The sequence below is a fragment of the Podarcis tiliguerta genome (genome assembly GCF_965153285.1).
Source record: "Podarcis tiliguerta genome assembly, chromosome: 6".
Classification (NCBI taxonomy): domain Eukaryota; kingdom Metazoa; phylum Chordata; class Lepidosauria; order Squamata; family Lacertidae; genus Podarcis; species Podarcis tiliguerta.
In genome coordinates, this window is record NC_139539.1 from 1,426,240 (window position 1) to 1,440,794 (window position 14,555).

General features: G+C 46.0%; 1 protein-coding gene across 1 annotated transcript; it reads right to left on the reverse strand.

Moving 5' to 3' along the window:
* Window positions 1-146: 146 nt before the first annotated feature.
* Window positions 147-4,969, reverse strand: LOC310680728 (WAP four-disulfide core domain protein 18-like). The gene is made up of 3 exons (XM_083447749.1): window positions 4,835-4,969; window positions 1,215-1,349; window positions 147-306 (listed from the first exon to the last, which is right to left on the reverse strand). Exons 1-3 carry the CDS (start codon window positions 4,917-4,919, stop codon window positions 302-304), a joined length of 225 nt encoding a protein of 74 aa, XP_083303875.1. The 5' UTR covers window positions 4,920-4,969; the 3' UTR covers window positions 147-301.
* Window positions 4,970-14,555: the final 9,586 nt, after the last annotated feature.

Genomic DNA, 14,555 nt, shown 5'->3' on the forward strand with positions numbered 1-14,555 from the left:
CATGGCTTCTCCAAAGGGAAGTCCTTCCAGATGAACCAGTTTCCCCGGAGACCAGCAGGCCATCCCGTTTACACACTGCTATACATTCACAGCAGCCCAGTAACCTCTCCTTTGTCTCCCCAGTAACTTGATGGCGGAGACCAAGGTTCATGGGAAACTCATATCATTTTTATTGGGTAAGCCTAGGGTTTCAGGCCACTGCACAGTCTTCTGCTCCCAAGGAAGCCAGAGAGAAGTTGGCTGTGGTGCCTGTTCAAGGTGAGGAGTCTCACGGAGGGGCTCATCCACTCTGCAGTCCAGGTTACCCTAGGACAGAAGAGACAGTGTCAGAAGAGCTTGGCAGCAGGATCAGACCAGTGACCCATCTGGCCCAGCATGCTGTTCTCAAAGCAGTCAGATGTCCCCAAGAACCTCTGGACAGGCTGCCTCTGGAGGCCCCAGAAGAACCTAAGAGCCCCTAGAGCAGGCCAGTGGCACATTTTAGTAAAGCATCCTTTGTCTAACCCTCTTCCAAAGCCATCCCAGTTGGTGGCCATCATTACTTATTCTGGGAACGAATGCCGTAATTTAACAATGCAGGTCACTCATCCCAGATGTTTGTGGGTTGCTAACTAGCCATGGAAACCATCAACACAAAATAATTGTGCTGTATTGTGCGGCAGATTATAGCCAAGCGATTCTGGACACGAGCTTTATCAGCACTCTAATTAGCCATGCTTCCCGGGCCACCTGGTCTCCTCGTCACCGTTAGCTCATCTCCCCAGCTTTCATTTAAAGAATTCAAATAAAACAACAAGCCGCTGGCCCTTGCGGAACCATAAGAGAGGGGGCAAAGTGTGCAGCTGCTATACCATCTAACTTAGCGGTTCCTAAACTGGGCTCCACAGAGCGCTTGGTGCCCCGTGAAGCATCTCCAAGGGCTCCGCAAAGAGACTGGAAATAAAAATAAATAAAGATGTGCCTTTGGCATCAGGGAGGCAACTGTGCTCCATAAAAAATTTCTCTCCTGAGAAGTGCTCCACGACTCAAAACCTTTGGGAACCGCTGATCTAATCATTTGGTGGAGAATAATCACTTCCATCCTCCTTACCCAACGAGAGAAGTTGCCTCTCCCTTCTAACACATCAAGCTCCTCGCCTAACTCCCTTCCTGCCACAGCTCTTCTGGGGGCCTTGCTGTGAGTGACGGGCTTGGCACCCGCTGGCTTCTCTTACCTCGAATGGCTGTCATGCATTGGTGGCCACAGCCATTGCTGCAACACTTCTGCTCAGGTGAGCAAGAGGCATCACTCTGACAGTATTCCACGCAGGGCCCAGGTCCAGTGGGCCGGGGACACCGTCCAGGATGCACTGGAAGAGAAAAAGGTGACTCCCATACTGGGATGCTCTACAAGGGATTTGGTTTTCAACGGGTAGCAAGCAGTGGAATGAAAATGGAAACTCCACACAGCACTTTGAAAGGATGCTGTATCTTGATATAGAATAAAAAGGCAAGGTTGTCATCACGCAGCACTTTGCTCGGCTGCCAACAGGTAATGCTGTGACCTACAGTGTGATAACTTCTGAGAGCTGCTGGGCCATGACAGCAGTGCTGGCAAGCGAGATGGGAGGGTGTGGAGGAAAGAGATGCAGCTGGGGCAACAGCGCAAGCAGGACCTGCCGGAATGCTTCTAAGGATAGGGCAGTGGGGCCTAAGGGAAGTATGGGTGGTCTAGTGAGCTCTAGACAGGTAATGGCGAGGTGTCACGGTGCAAGGTGTAAGGTTTGGTGAAATATCAGGGGAGGGCAGTTGAATAAGAGGATGGGTGGGGGTAGGTTGGCAAGTGAAGGGAACAGGGGTACAACTCCTGGGCCATCATCAATGGGCTGGGAATGAGAATTTGGACTTTGGAATACAGATCTCAGGCCAGAACAAGCACAAGCCTATGTGAGAATCCAGGGCAGCCCCACTCAGCCCCCCAGCCCAAGACCTCTTGGGGGTTCAGTAACTAGAGAAGGAGGACCCCTGACAGTCATGTCCAGTCGCGAACAACTCTGGGGTTGCAGCGCTTATCTCGCTCTATAGCCCAAGGGAGCCGGCGTACAGCTTCCAGGTCATGTGCCCAGCATGACTAAGCCACTTATGGCGAAACCAGAGCAGTGCACAGAAATGCCATTTACCTTCCCGCCGGAGTGGTACCTATTTATCTGCTTGCACTTTGACGTGCTTTCGAACTGCTAGGTTGGCAGGAGCAGGGACTGAGCAACGGGAGCTCACCCTGTCGTGGGGATTCAAACCGCTGACCTTTTGATAAGCAAGCCCAAGGCTCAGTGCTTTAGACCACAGAGCCACCCACATTCCCCGGTTCAGTATCTACTGGAAGGCTAATGCTGTGAGCCCTTCCACCTTCTGCTCAACCAGCTCCTATGGGAAGATGAAACCATCTATCACAAAGACACCAACACAGTCCTCAGTGGCCAGCCTAAGAGATGTGCTGGCACCCCTAAAATGTCAAACAGCTCTGACCACCAAAAAGTTCTCCCTAATGTTGAGTCGACACAATCAAAGGCTTTTGCATAGTCAATGAAGCAGAAGTAGAGTTCCAGAAAGACATCTACTTCTGCTTCATTGACTATGCAAAAGCCTTTGATTGTGTCGATCACAGCAAACTATGGCAAGTTCTTAAAGAAATGGGAGTGCCTGATCACCTCATCTGTCTCCTGAGAAATCTCTATGTGGGACAAGAAGCTACAGTTAGAACTGGATATGGAACAACTGACTGGTTCAAAATTGGGAAAGGAGTACGACAAGGCTGTATTTTGTCTCCCTGCTTATTTAACTTATATGCAGAATTCATCATGCGAAAGGCTGGGCTGGATGAATCCCTAACCGGAATTAAGATTGCTGGAAGAAATATCAACAACCTCAGATATGCAGATGACACAACCTTGATGGCAGAAAGTGAGGAGGAATTAAAGAACCTTTTATTGAGGGTGAAAGAGGAGAGCGAAAAATATGGTCTGAAGCTCAACATCAAAAAAACGAAGATCATGGCCACTGGTCCCATCACCTCCTGGCAAATAGAAGGGGAGGAAATGGAGGCAGTGAGAGATTTTACTTTCTTGGGTTCCATGATCACTGCAGATGGTGACAGCAGCCATGAAATTAAGAGACGCCTGCTTCTTGGGAGGAAAGCAATGGCAAACCTAGATAGCATTCTAAAAAGTAGAGACATTACCATGCCAACAAAGGTCCGTATAGTAAAAGCTATGGTTTTCCCAGTAGTGATGTATGGAAGTGAGAGCTGGACCATAAAGAAGGCTGATCGCCGAAGAATTGACGCTTTTGAATTATGGTGCTGGAGGAGACTCTTGAGAGTCCCATGGACTGCAAGAAGATCAAACGCATCCATTCTTAAGGAAATCAACCCTGAGTGCTCACTGGAAGGACAGATTGTGAAGCTGAGGCTCCAATACTTTGGCCACCTCATGAGAAGAGAAGACTCACTGGAAAAGACCTTGATGTTGGGAAAGATGGAGGGCACAAGGAGAAGGGGACGACAGAGGACGAGATGGTTAGACAGTGTTCTCGAAGCTACAAACATGAATCTGACCAAACTGCGGGTGGCAGTGGAAGACAGAAGTGCCTGGCGTGCTCTGGTCCATGGGGTCACGAAGAGTCGGACACGACTGAACGACTAAACAACAACAACAACAATGTTGAGTCAGAATCTCCTTTCTGGCCATTTGAATCCATTGCTTCAGGTCCCCACCTCTGGAGCAGCATCAAACAAACTTGCTCCATCTTCTACGAGACAGCCCTTTGGATATCTGAAGATGGCTATCAGGTCAACTGTGGGGCTTCTCTTCCCCAGGCTAAAGATACCCAGGGGCTGGAAACCAAGCCTTGTGAGAAACAGTTGAGGGAGCTGGGTAGGCTCCGCCTGGAGAAGAGAAGACTGAGGGGTGACATGTGGAGCAAATATCTGGAGGGCCGTCACATGGAAGTTGAAGGAAGCTGGTTTATTCCAGATTCAAATGACAAGAAAGGGGATTCTCACTCCTTACGGGGTCTTCGCTGCGAGATCACATTCACCCGGTGCTATACCAGCTGCACTGGCTCCCGGTGGAGTACAGGGTCAGGTTCAAGGTGCTGGTTTTAACCTTTAAAGCCCTATATGGCCTAGGACCCTCGTACCTACGGGACCACCTTTCCTAATATGTCCCACGGAGGACCTTACGGTCTTCAAACAAAAATATCTTGGAGGTCCCAGGCCACAGGGAGGTTAGGCTGGCCTCAACTAGAGCCAGGGCTTTTTCAGCTGTGGCCCCGATCTGGTGGAACACTCTGTCCCAAGAGACTAGGGCCATGCGGGACTTGACATCTTTCCGCAGGGCCTGCAAGACAGAGCTGTTCCACCAGGGCTTTGGCCAAGGCACAGTCTGACCCTCCTCTCTCTGTAATCCTCATAGAATTCTAGCCCAATGGTTGCCATGAATTTTAGAATGAATTGATTTTAGAATGAATTGATTTTAGAATGTATTTCAATTAATTGATTGCGATTTTATGTAAACTGTGTTGCTTTTATTGCTGTTAGCCGCTCTGAACCCCGCTTCAGCTGGAGAGGGTGGGATATAAATATATTATTATTATTATTATTATTATTATTATTATTATTATTATTATGAGCTTTCTGATGCTAAGCGTTCTTCAACAATGGAACAGACTTCCCCAGAAGGTGGTGGACTCTAAGAAGGGTGGAGAGAGGTTGGAGCAGGTTCAGAGGAAGGCTGTGCAGATGGTCAACACCGCCAGAGGAGAAGGAAGCCTGGCTGGCCTGGGATTCTGCCCTTACCTTTTTGTCCAGCTGCAGACGGCAGCTCAACACAGATGCTGAGGAGGCCCATGAGGAAGAAGACGAGGAAGAGCCTGGCTTTCATGGTGCTGTTCCTGAGGCAGCTAGCAGAAGAGTCTGGGTGCTGTGGCTGATCTGGGCCAAGATTTAAACCCTTGGTTAGAGAGAGAGGTGAGCACAGCCCTTGGTTGGGCAAGAGGAAACTTCAGCAACAAAGGGACAGTTGGCTTTCATCACCGGGATGGCATAACACAAAGAGTTACACTTGTGCAACAGAACTGCTTCCCCCTATGTGTGCACCCCACGCCCTCCCCAAATTTGCCCAGAGGTGTGCAGGATGCAATCCTCAGAGTAGGAGCAAGTGAGCATCTCCTCCTGCAAGGATAAAGAATCATAGAATCAGAGAGCTGGAAGAGACCACAAGGGCCATCGAGTCCAACCCCCTGCCAAGCAGGAAACACCATCAGAGCACTCCTGACATATGGTTGTCAAGCCTCTGCTTAAAGACCTCCAAAGAAGGAGACTCCACCACACTCCTTGGCAGCAAATTCCACTGTCAAACAGCTCTTACTGTCAGGAAGTTCTTCCTAATGTTTAGATGGAATCTTCTTTCTTGTAGTTTGGATCCATTGCTCCGTGTCCGCTTCTCTGGAGCAGCAGAAAACAACCTTTCTCCCTCCTCTAGGTGACATCCTTTTATATATTTGAACATGGCTATCATATCACCCCTTAACCTCCTCTTCTCCAGGCTAAACATGCCCAGCTCCCTTAGCTGTTCCTCATAAGTTTTTCCTAAAAACCGATGTTAAGGTAATAAACCTGCAAGGAAAAATGAGTCACTTCTCCTGCATTGCACCCAAAGGCTCCTTGCTGAGCAGGGACTCTGTCCCTTTGTAGGTGAGCAGCCTCCAAAGTAGGTTTCAACAGCTCTCCCTCTCTTTTAAATCAGAACCAGTGAAGGCGGTGAAGGTCCTGTGAGTGTCTGGAGGATGAATGGCAGCTAATGGATCGAGGTTCAATCCTGACAATACAGAATTACTGTTTTTGGGGGACAGGAGGAGGGCTGGTGTGCTCCCTGGTTCTGAATGGGGCAACTGTGCCCCTGAAGGACCAGGTGCGCAGCCTGGGAGTCATTCTGAACTCACAGCTGTCCGTGGAGCGCAAATTAATTCTGTGTCCAGGGCAGCTGTCTACCAGCTCCATCTGTTATGCAGGCTGAGACCCTCCCTGCCCACAGACTGTCTCACTAGAGTGGTGCATGCTCTAGTTATCTCCCTCCTGGACTACTGCCACATGCTATACATGCAGCTACCTTTGAAGGTGACCCAGAAACTACAACTAATCCAGAATGCGGCAGCTGGACTGGTGACTGGGAGCAGCTGCTGAGACCACATAACACTGGTCCTGAAAGACCTTCATTGGCTCCCAGTATGTTTCCGAGCACAGTTCAAAGTGTTGGTGCTGACCTTTAAAACCCTAAACAGCCTCAAAGGCCCAGTATACCTGAAGGAGCATCTCCACCCCCATCATTCAGCCCAGACACTGAGGTCCAGCTCTGAGGGCCTTCTGACGGTTCCCTCACTTTGAGAAGCCAAGTTACAGGGAACCAGGCAGAGGGCCTTCTCGGTGGTGGCGCCTGCCCTGTGGAACGCCCTCCCACCAGATCTCAAAGAGAAGAACAATTACCAGACTTTTGGACGACATCTGAAGGCAGCCCTGTTTAGGGAAGCTTTTAATATTTGTTGGATTATTATATTTTAATATTTTGTTGGAAGCTGCCCAGAGTAGTTGGTGAAACCCAATCAGATGGGCGGGGTATAAATAAATTGTTGTTGTTGTTGTTGTTGTTGTTGTTGTTATCAACATGTTCCTTTCAAATGCCTAACTGGGGGGGGGGGGAGAGGGGAGACTGCAAAACAAGCCCAGCCCCTGAGATGGGCCTTGTCACCCAGGCAGATGCTGCCCCCAATCCCCTCTCCCTGACCTTCAGAGGACCAGGAGTCATACAGGAATTCATGGGGTCTGGACTGGTGGTGGCAGATCAGGAACTAGACCTTGCTTTTATGAAGATACTGACCCAATGTGCAGCAGTTGTTGTAGGACCAGAATAATATGCACGTATTTAAAGGTAAAGGTACCTCTGCCCGTACGGGCCAGTCGTGACCGACTCTGGGGTTGCATGCTCATCTCGCTTAAGAGGCCGGGGGCCAGTGCTGTCTGGAGACACTTCCGGGTCACGTGGCCAGCGTGACGAAGCTGCTCTGGCGAGCCGGCACCAGCGCAGCAAATGGAAACGCCGTTTACCTTCCCGCCGGAGCGGTACCTATTTATCTACTTGCACTTTGATGTGCTTTCGAACTGCTAGGTGGGCAGGAGCTGGGACAAAGCAATGGGAGCTCACCCCGTCGCGGGGATTCGAACTGCCGACCATACGATCGGCAAGTCCTAGGCGCTGAGGATTTAACCACAGTGCCACCCGCGTCCCTGCACATATTTACATAGCATATAAAGCATTTTCTGATTAAATATAGAGGAAATCAAGGAGGAACGCAAGACTATGCGGACACAGAACCGCAAGATTAATACATAATCGTGGCGAAAGCAGTTAGGAATTTGTGACATAAGCAGAAGTTGAGCTTAGCACACAGAGAATGCTTGAGCAAGATTTTTAAATGCAAAGTTGACACACACAAACTTTTCGGTAAGGGCACTTGGATGAATGTCTTAATAAGTAGCCTACACAATGTACTGTGTTAGAAGAGCAAATTTCTTCAGCTACTCTCTTCCTCTCTGGTTCTGTCTTTTAGAAATCTGCCAGGCAGCACCCAGTCAACATGAGGGAGGGGCAGCGTTGGGTGGGCTGCAGGTGTCCCACCCCCTATGGCCAAGATTACAGGCACAATGTATGTGAAGAGGTTTGGATGTTCTAGGTGCCACACCCCACCCTCAGCCAATCAGCACACGGCACGCCCCATCATGTCACCCCTCCCTCACCCCTCCCTCCCTGCAGTCATGCCTTTAATAATAATAATAATAATAATAATAATAATAATAATAATAATAATAATGTTGTTTAGTTGTTTAGTCGTGTCTGCCTCTTTGTGCCCCCCTGGACCAGAGCACGCCAGGCACTCCTGTCTTCCACTGCCTCCCGCAGTTTGGTCAAACTCATGCTGGTAGCTTCGAGAACACGGTCCCACCATCTCGTCCTCTGTCGTCCCCTTCTCCTTGTGCCCTCCATCTTTCCCAACATCAGGGTCTTTTCCAGAGAGTCTTCTCTTCTCATGAGGTGGCCAAAGTCTTGGAGCCTCAGCTTCAGGATCTGTCCTTCCAGTGAGCACTCAGGGCTGATTTCCTTCAGAATGGATGAGTTTGATCTTCTTGCAGTCCATGGGACTCTCAAGAGTCTCCTCCAGCACCAGAATTCAAAAGCATCAATTCTTTGGCGATCAGCCTTCTTTATGGTCCAGCTCTCACTTCCATACATCACTACTGGGAAAACCGTAGCTTTAACTATATGGACCTTTGTTGGCAAGGTGATGTCTCTGCTTTTTAAGATGCTGTCTAGGTTTGTCATTGCTTTTCTCCCAAGGTGCAGGCGTCTTTTAATTTCGTGGCTGCTGTCACCATCTGCAGTGATCATGGAGGCCAAGAAAGTAAAATCTCTCACTGCCTCCATTTCTTCCCCTTCTATTTGCCAGTAGGTGATGGGACCAGTGGCCATAATTTTCATTTTTTTGATGTTGAGCTTCAGACCATATTTTGCGCTCTCCTCTTTCACCCTCATTAAAAGGTTCTTTAATTCCTCCTCACTTTCTGCCATCAAGGTTGTGTCATCTGCATATCTGAGGTTGTTGATATTTCTTCTGGCAATCTTAATTCTGGCTTGGGATTCATCCAGCCCAGCCTTTCGCATGATGAATTCTGCACATAAGTTAGAATCATAGAGTTGGAAGAGACCACAAGGGCCATCGAGTCCAACCCCCTGCCAAGCAGGAAACACCATCAGAGCACTCCTGACATATGGTTGTCAAGCCTCTGCTTAAAGACCTCCAAAGAAGGAGACTCCACCACACTCCTTGGCAGCAAATTCCACTGTCGAACAGCTCTTACTGTCAGGAAGTTCTTCCTAATGTTGAGGTGGAATCTTCTTTCTTGTAGTTTGTATCCATTGCTCCGTGTCCGCTTCTCTGGAGCAGCAGAAAACAACCTTTCTCCCTCCTCTATGTGACATCCTTTTATATATTTGAACATGGCTATCATATCACCCCTTAACCTCCTCTTCTCCAGGCTAAACATGCCCAGCTCCCTTAGCCGTTCTTCATAAGGCATTGTTTCCAGGCCTTTGACCATTTTGGTTGCCCTCCTCTGTACACGTTCTAGTTTGTCAGTGTCCTTCTTGAACTGTGGTGCCCAGAACTGGACACAGTACTCCAGGTGAGGTCTGACCAGAGCAGAATACAGTGGCACTATAACTTCCCTTGATCTAGATGCTATACTCCTATTGATGCAGCCCAGAATTGCATTGGCTTTTTTAGCTGCCGCGTCACACTGTTGGCTCATGTTAAGTTTGTGGTCAACCAAGACTCCTAGATCCTTTTCACATGTACTGCTCTCAAGCCAGGTGTCACCCATCTTGTATTTGTGCCTCTCATTTTTTTTGCCCAAGTGCAATACTTTACATTTCTCCCTGTTAAAATTCATCTTGTTTGTTTTGGCCCAGTTCTCTAATCTGTCAAGGTCGTTTTGAAGTGTGATCCTGTCTTCTGGGGTGTTAGCCACCCCTCCCAGTTTGGTGTCATCTGCAAATTTGATCAGGATGCCCTTGAGTCCATCATCCAAGTCGTTGATAAAGATGTTGAATAAGACCGGGCCCAAGACAGAACCCTGTGGCACCCCACTAGTCACTCTTCTCCAGGATGAAGAGGAACCATTGATGAGCACCCTTTGGGTCCGGTCAGTCAGCCAGTTACAAATCCACTGAGTGGTAGCATAGTCAAGACCGCATTTTACCAGCTTCTTTACAAGAATATCATGGGGCACCTTGTCAAATGCCTTGCTGTAATCAAGGTAGACTACATCCACTGCGTTCCCTTCATCTACCAGGCTTGTAATTCTGTCAAAAAATGAGATCAGGTTAGTCTGACATGACTTATTTTTCAGAAATCCATGCTGACTATTGGTGATCACAGCATTCCTTTCTAGGTGCTCAAAGATTGTTTGCTTAATGATCTGCTCCAGAATCTTCCCTGGTATTGATGTTAGACTGACTGGGCGGTAATTATTTGGGTCCTCTCTTTTCCCCTTTTTGAAAATAGGGACAACATTTGCCCTCCTCCAGTCTGCCGGGACTTCGCCTGTTCTCCAGGAATTCTCAAAGATGACTGCCAGTGGTTCTGAGATCACATCTGCCAGTTCTTTTAATACTCTTGGATGCAGTTCATCTGGCCCTGGAGACTTGAATACATCTAAACTAGCCAAGTATTCTTGTACTATCTCCTTAGTTATTCTGGGCTGTGTTTCCTCTGCTGAATCATTTCCTCCAAATTCTTCAGGTCGGGCATTGTTTTCTTTATCGGAGAAGACTGAGGCAAAGAAGGCATTGAGGAGTTCAGCCCTTTCTGTGTCCCCTGTTTGCATTTCACCATCTTCTCCTCTGAGTGACCCCACTGTTTCTTTGTTCTTCCTTTTGCTACGAACATACCCATAGAAGCCTTTTTTGTTGCTTTTAACCTCTCTAGCAAGCCTGAGTTCATTCTGTGCTTTAGCTTTTCTGACTTTGTGTCTACACGTGCTGGCTATTTGTTTGAATTCCTCTTTGGTGGTTTCCCCCCTTTTCCATTTTTTGTACACATCCTTTTTTAATCTTAACTCAGTTAAAAGTTCTTTAGATAGCCACCCTGGCTTCTTTAGGCACCTTCCATGTTTCCGTCTCATTGGTATTGCCTGAAGTTGTGCTTTTACTATCTCCCTCTTAACAAACTCCCAGCCATCATGAACTCCCTTTCCTTTTAGTATTACTGTCCATGGGATCTCACCCAGCACTTCCCTAAGTTTTATGAAGTCGGCTTTCTTAAAGTCAAGAAATTGAGTCCTAGTATGCTTGGCTGCTCCTTTCCGTTGTATAGTAAACTTCAGAAGAGCATGATCACTTGCGCCTAATGATCCTTCCACTTCTACCCCATTAACCAGGTCATCGACATTGGTTAGGACCAGATCTAAAATGGCTGTTCCTCTTGTTGCTTCTCCCACTTTCTGGACAATGAAGTTGTCTGCAAGGCCAGTGAGGAATCTGTTTGACCTTATGCTCTTGGCTGAGTTTGACATCCAACAAATATCCGGGTAATTGAAGTCCCCCATTACTACTATCTCCCTTCCTTTTGCATGCTTGGCCATCTGTTCCAGGAAGGCATCATCTATGTCCTCCGTTTGGCTTGGGGATCTATAGTAAACTCCCACAATGAGGTCACTATTATTCTTCTCTCCCTTAATTTTGACCCAAATGCTCTCACTTTGGCTTTGAGGTTCTAAATCTTGGATCTCTTCACAGGTATACACATCCCTGACATATAACGCCACTCCTCCTCCTTTCTTGTCTGGTCTGTTTCTCTGAAATAGATTGTATCCCTCCATTTTTACATTCCAATCGTGGGACTTATCCCACCAGGTTTCAGTGATGCCTATTATGTCATATTTAGTTTGCTGTACCAAGAGCTCAAGCTCATCTTGTTTATTTCCCATGCTTTGTGCATTAGTGTACAGACATTGAAGTCCATTAGTCATTCCCCCGTGTCTCTTATTTAAGGATTTTTTCCTCCCACCACTAGGTCTGCTTGCTGTTTGCTCCATTTGGTCTATGACATTTGGATGATCATCTTCATCAATTAATAGACTCCTACCTTCAGGAGCACTGTCTCCCTCCCCCACATTAGTCAGTTTAAAGCCCTCCTGATGAGGTTTCTTAGTTTTTTGGCAAAAACATTCCTCCCAACCGTTGTGAGGTGCAGCCCATCGCTTGCCAGAAGTCCATCCTCAAGAAACTGCAGTCCGTGATCTAAGAATCCAAACCGTTCCTGTTTACACCATTTGCGAAGCCAGCTGTTTACTTCCACTATTTTCCTCTCTCTCCCTGGGCCACGTCGTTCAACTGTTAAATAAGCAGAGAGACAATATACAGCCTTGTCGTACTCCTTTCCCAATTTTGTTTTTGTTTTTTTGAATGATATTTATTAAATGTTTAATAGTTACAAAAAGAAAAGGAAAAAAGAGAACAAGAAACAATGAAAATTTAACACACAATACATCAAAAAAATAAAAAGAAAAAACAATACCACAAAACAACAAGAAAAAAATTAAAACATTTAAAAACACATCCAATTTTCATTTCATTATCTTTCATTTGCTTGTTTCCTCGACTTCCTCGCGCCTCCCTTTTTTGTATTCTAGTTCAAATTAGCTAGTTCAACAAATCCTTTCCCTCTTTCCCAATTTTTGTTCTATAATTTATCCTAACACAGTTTAACTTTAAATTTTCCACTGTAGCGCATTAACAATTAATATTCATATAATTCTTAATAACACTTCTGCTAAAACCATACAACTTCATTCCAATATTCTTCTAACATTCATTAATTTTGTAATATTTCTGTAAATATACTTTAATTTTTTTCCAATCTTCTTCCATCGACTCTTCTCCCTGGTCTCGGATTCTGCCGGTCATTTTCCGCCATTTCCATATAGACCATCAGCCTCAACTGCCATTCTTCCCGGGTGGGTAGGTCTTGTGTCTTCCAATACTTTCCGATGAGCATTCTTGCTGCTGTTGTGGCGTACATGAAAAAGGTTCTGTCTTTCTTTAACACCAATTGGCCGACCATGCTCAGGAGAAAGGCCTCTGGTTTCTTCAGGGAGGTATATTTAAATACCTTTTTCATTTCATTATATATCATTTCCCAGAAGGTCTTAATCCTTGGGCACGTCCACCAAAGGTGAAAAAAGGTACCTTCCGTCTCTTTACATTTCCAACATTTGTTATCAGGCAGATGATAGATTTTTGCCAGCTTGACTGGTGTTATGTACCACCTATAAATCATTTTCATTAAATTCTCCTTTAAGGCATTACATGCCGTAAACTTCATACCCGTGGTCCATAACTGTTCCCAGTCAGCCATCATAATGTTATGTCCAACATCTTGTGCCCATTTAATCATAGCAGATTTCACCGTTTCATCTTGAGTATTCATTTCAACAGCAAGTTATACATTCTTGACAAGTTTTTAACTTTAGGATCTAACAATTCTGTTTCTGGTTTTGATTTTTCCACCTGGAAGCCTAATTTTTTGTCCAATTTATATGCCTCCATTATTTGATAATAATGGAGCCAATCTCTCACTTTATTTTTTAATTTTTCAAAACTCTGCAGTTTTAGCCTGTCTCCCTCTTGCTCCAGAATTTCCCAATACCTCGGCCATTTGGCCTCCATATTGAGTTTTTTCAATGCTTTCGCTTCCATTGGTGACAACCATCTTGGGGTTTTATTTTCTAGCAAGTCCTTATACCTTATCCAAACATTAAACAATGCTTTCCTGATAATATGATTCTTAAAGGCTCTATGAACCTTGACCTTGTCATACCACAAGTATGCATGCCAGCCAAATACATTGTTAAAACCTTCCAAATCCAAAACATCAGTGTTTTCAAGAAGCATCCATTCTTTCAGCCAGTAAAAAGCGGCTGATTCATAATAAAGTTTAAGGTCTGGCAGGGCAAATCCACCTCTTTCTTTAGCATCTGTTAATATCTTAAATTTTATTCGAGGTTTCTTGCCCTGCCTCCTTTCCCAATTTTGAACCAGTCAGTTGTTCCATATCCAGTTCTAACTATAGCTTCTTGTCCCACATAGAGATTTCTCAGAAGACAGATGAGGTGATCAGACACTCCCATTTCTTTCCCATGAACAATATACCTGTTGTCTTTGTCCATGGAGTTTTCTTGGCAGGGATACTGGAGTGGCTTGCCGGTTCCTCCTCCAGGTGGATCACCTTTGGTCAAAACTCTCCACTATGACCTGTTCATCTTGAGTGCCCTGCTTGGCATAGTTCATAGCTTCTCTGAGTTATTCAAGCCCCTTCGCCATGGCAAGGCAGTGATCCATGAAGGGGAATAATAATAATAATAATAAACTTTTATTTATATCCCTCCCTCCCCGGCCGAAACTGGGCTCAGGATGGCTAACATCAAATATATAACATTGGTATAAAATCAAACAATAATTAAATGACCTCCTAAAAACAGGTCAGGGTCAAATTAAAATCTAGTTAGATGCCTTTCCGCAGGATTAGGGTTGGGAACAGTAAATGTTCATCAGGCCCAGCTGTTTCTGCTGATCTTATATGGGCCTGAGAGAATGCCGGGAGGCCTCTTCCGTACTAGTTCTTATACAAAAAGAAAATACCAATGGCTTCAGCTGGAAAAGCTGGAACGATGCAGTAATTCAGCTAGACAATGATGGTTTGACTCTGCCAACAAACCATCCAGATTATTGCCAATTTAGCTAAAAGACATTCATCAAATATAAAACAGCAACATCTGAATGTGAAACTGCAAGACAATTTCTACATTCATCACAACATCCAGGTGTCACTGAGACAGAGCAAATATCTGCAAATACATCCATGACAAAAGTAAGAATTTGCAACTCCTTAAGGCACCCGTATAAGAA

What these genes read in the sequence shown, in the direction of transcription:
- LOC310680728 (XM_083447749.1), bottom strand. Translation starts at nt 4,919, where the DNA reads ATGAAAGCCAGGCTCTTCCTCGTCTTCTTCCTCATGGGCCTCCTCAGC. An exon ending in GTCTGCAGCTGGACAAAAAG is followed by an intron (nt 1,350 to 4,834) that starts GTAAGGGCAGAA and finishes TTTCTCTTCCAG; the next exon opens with TGCATCCTGGACGGTGTCCC.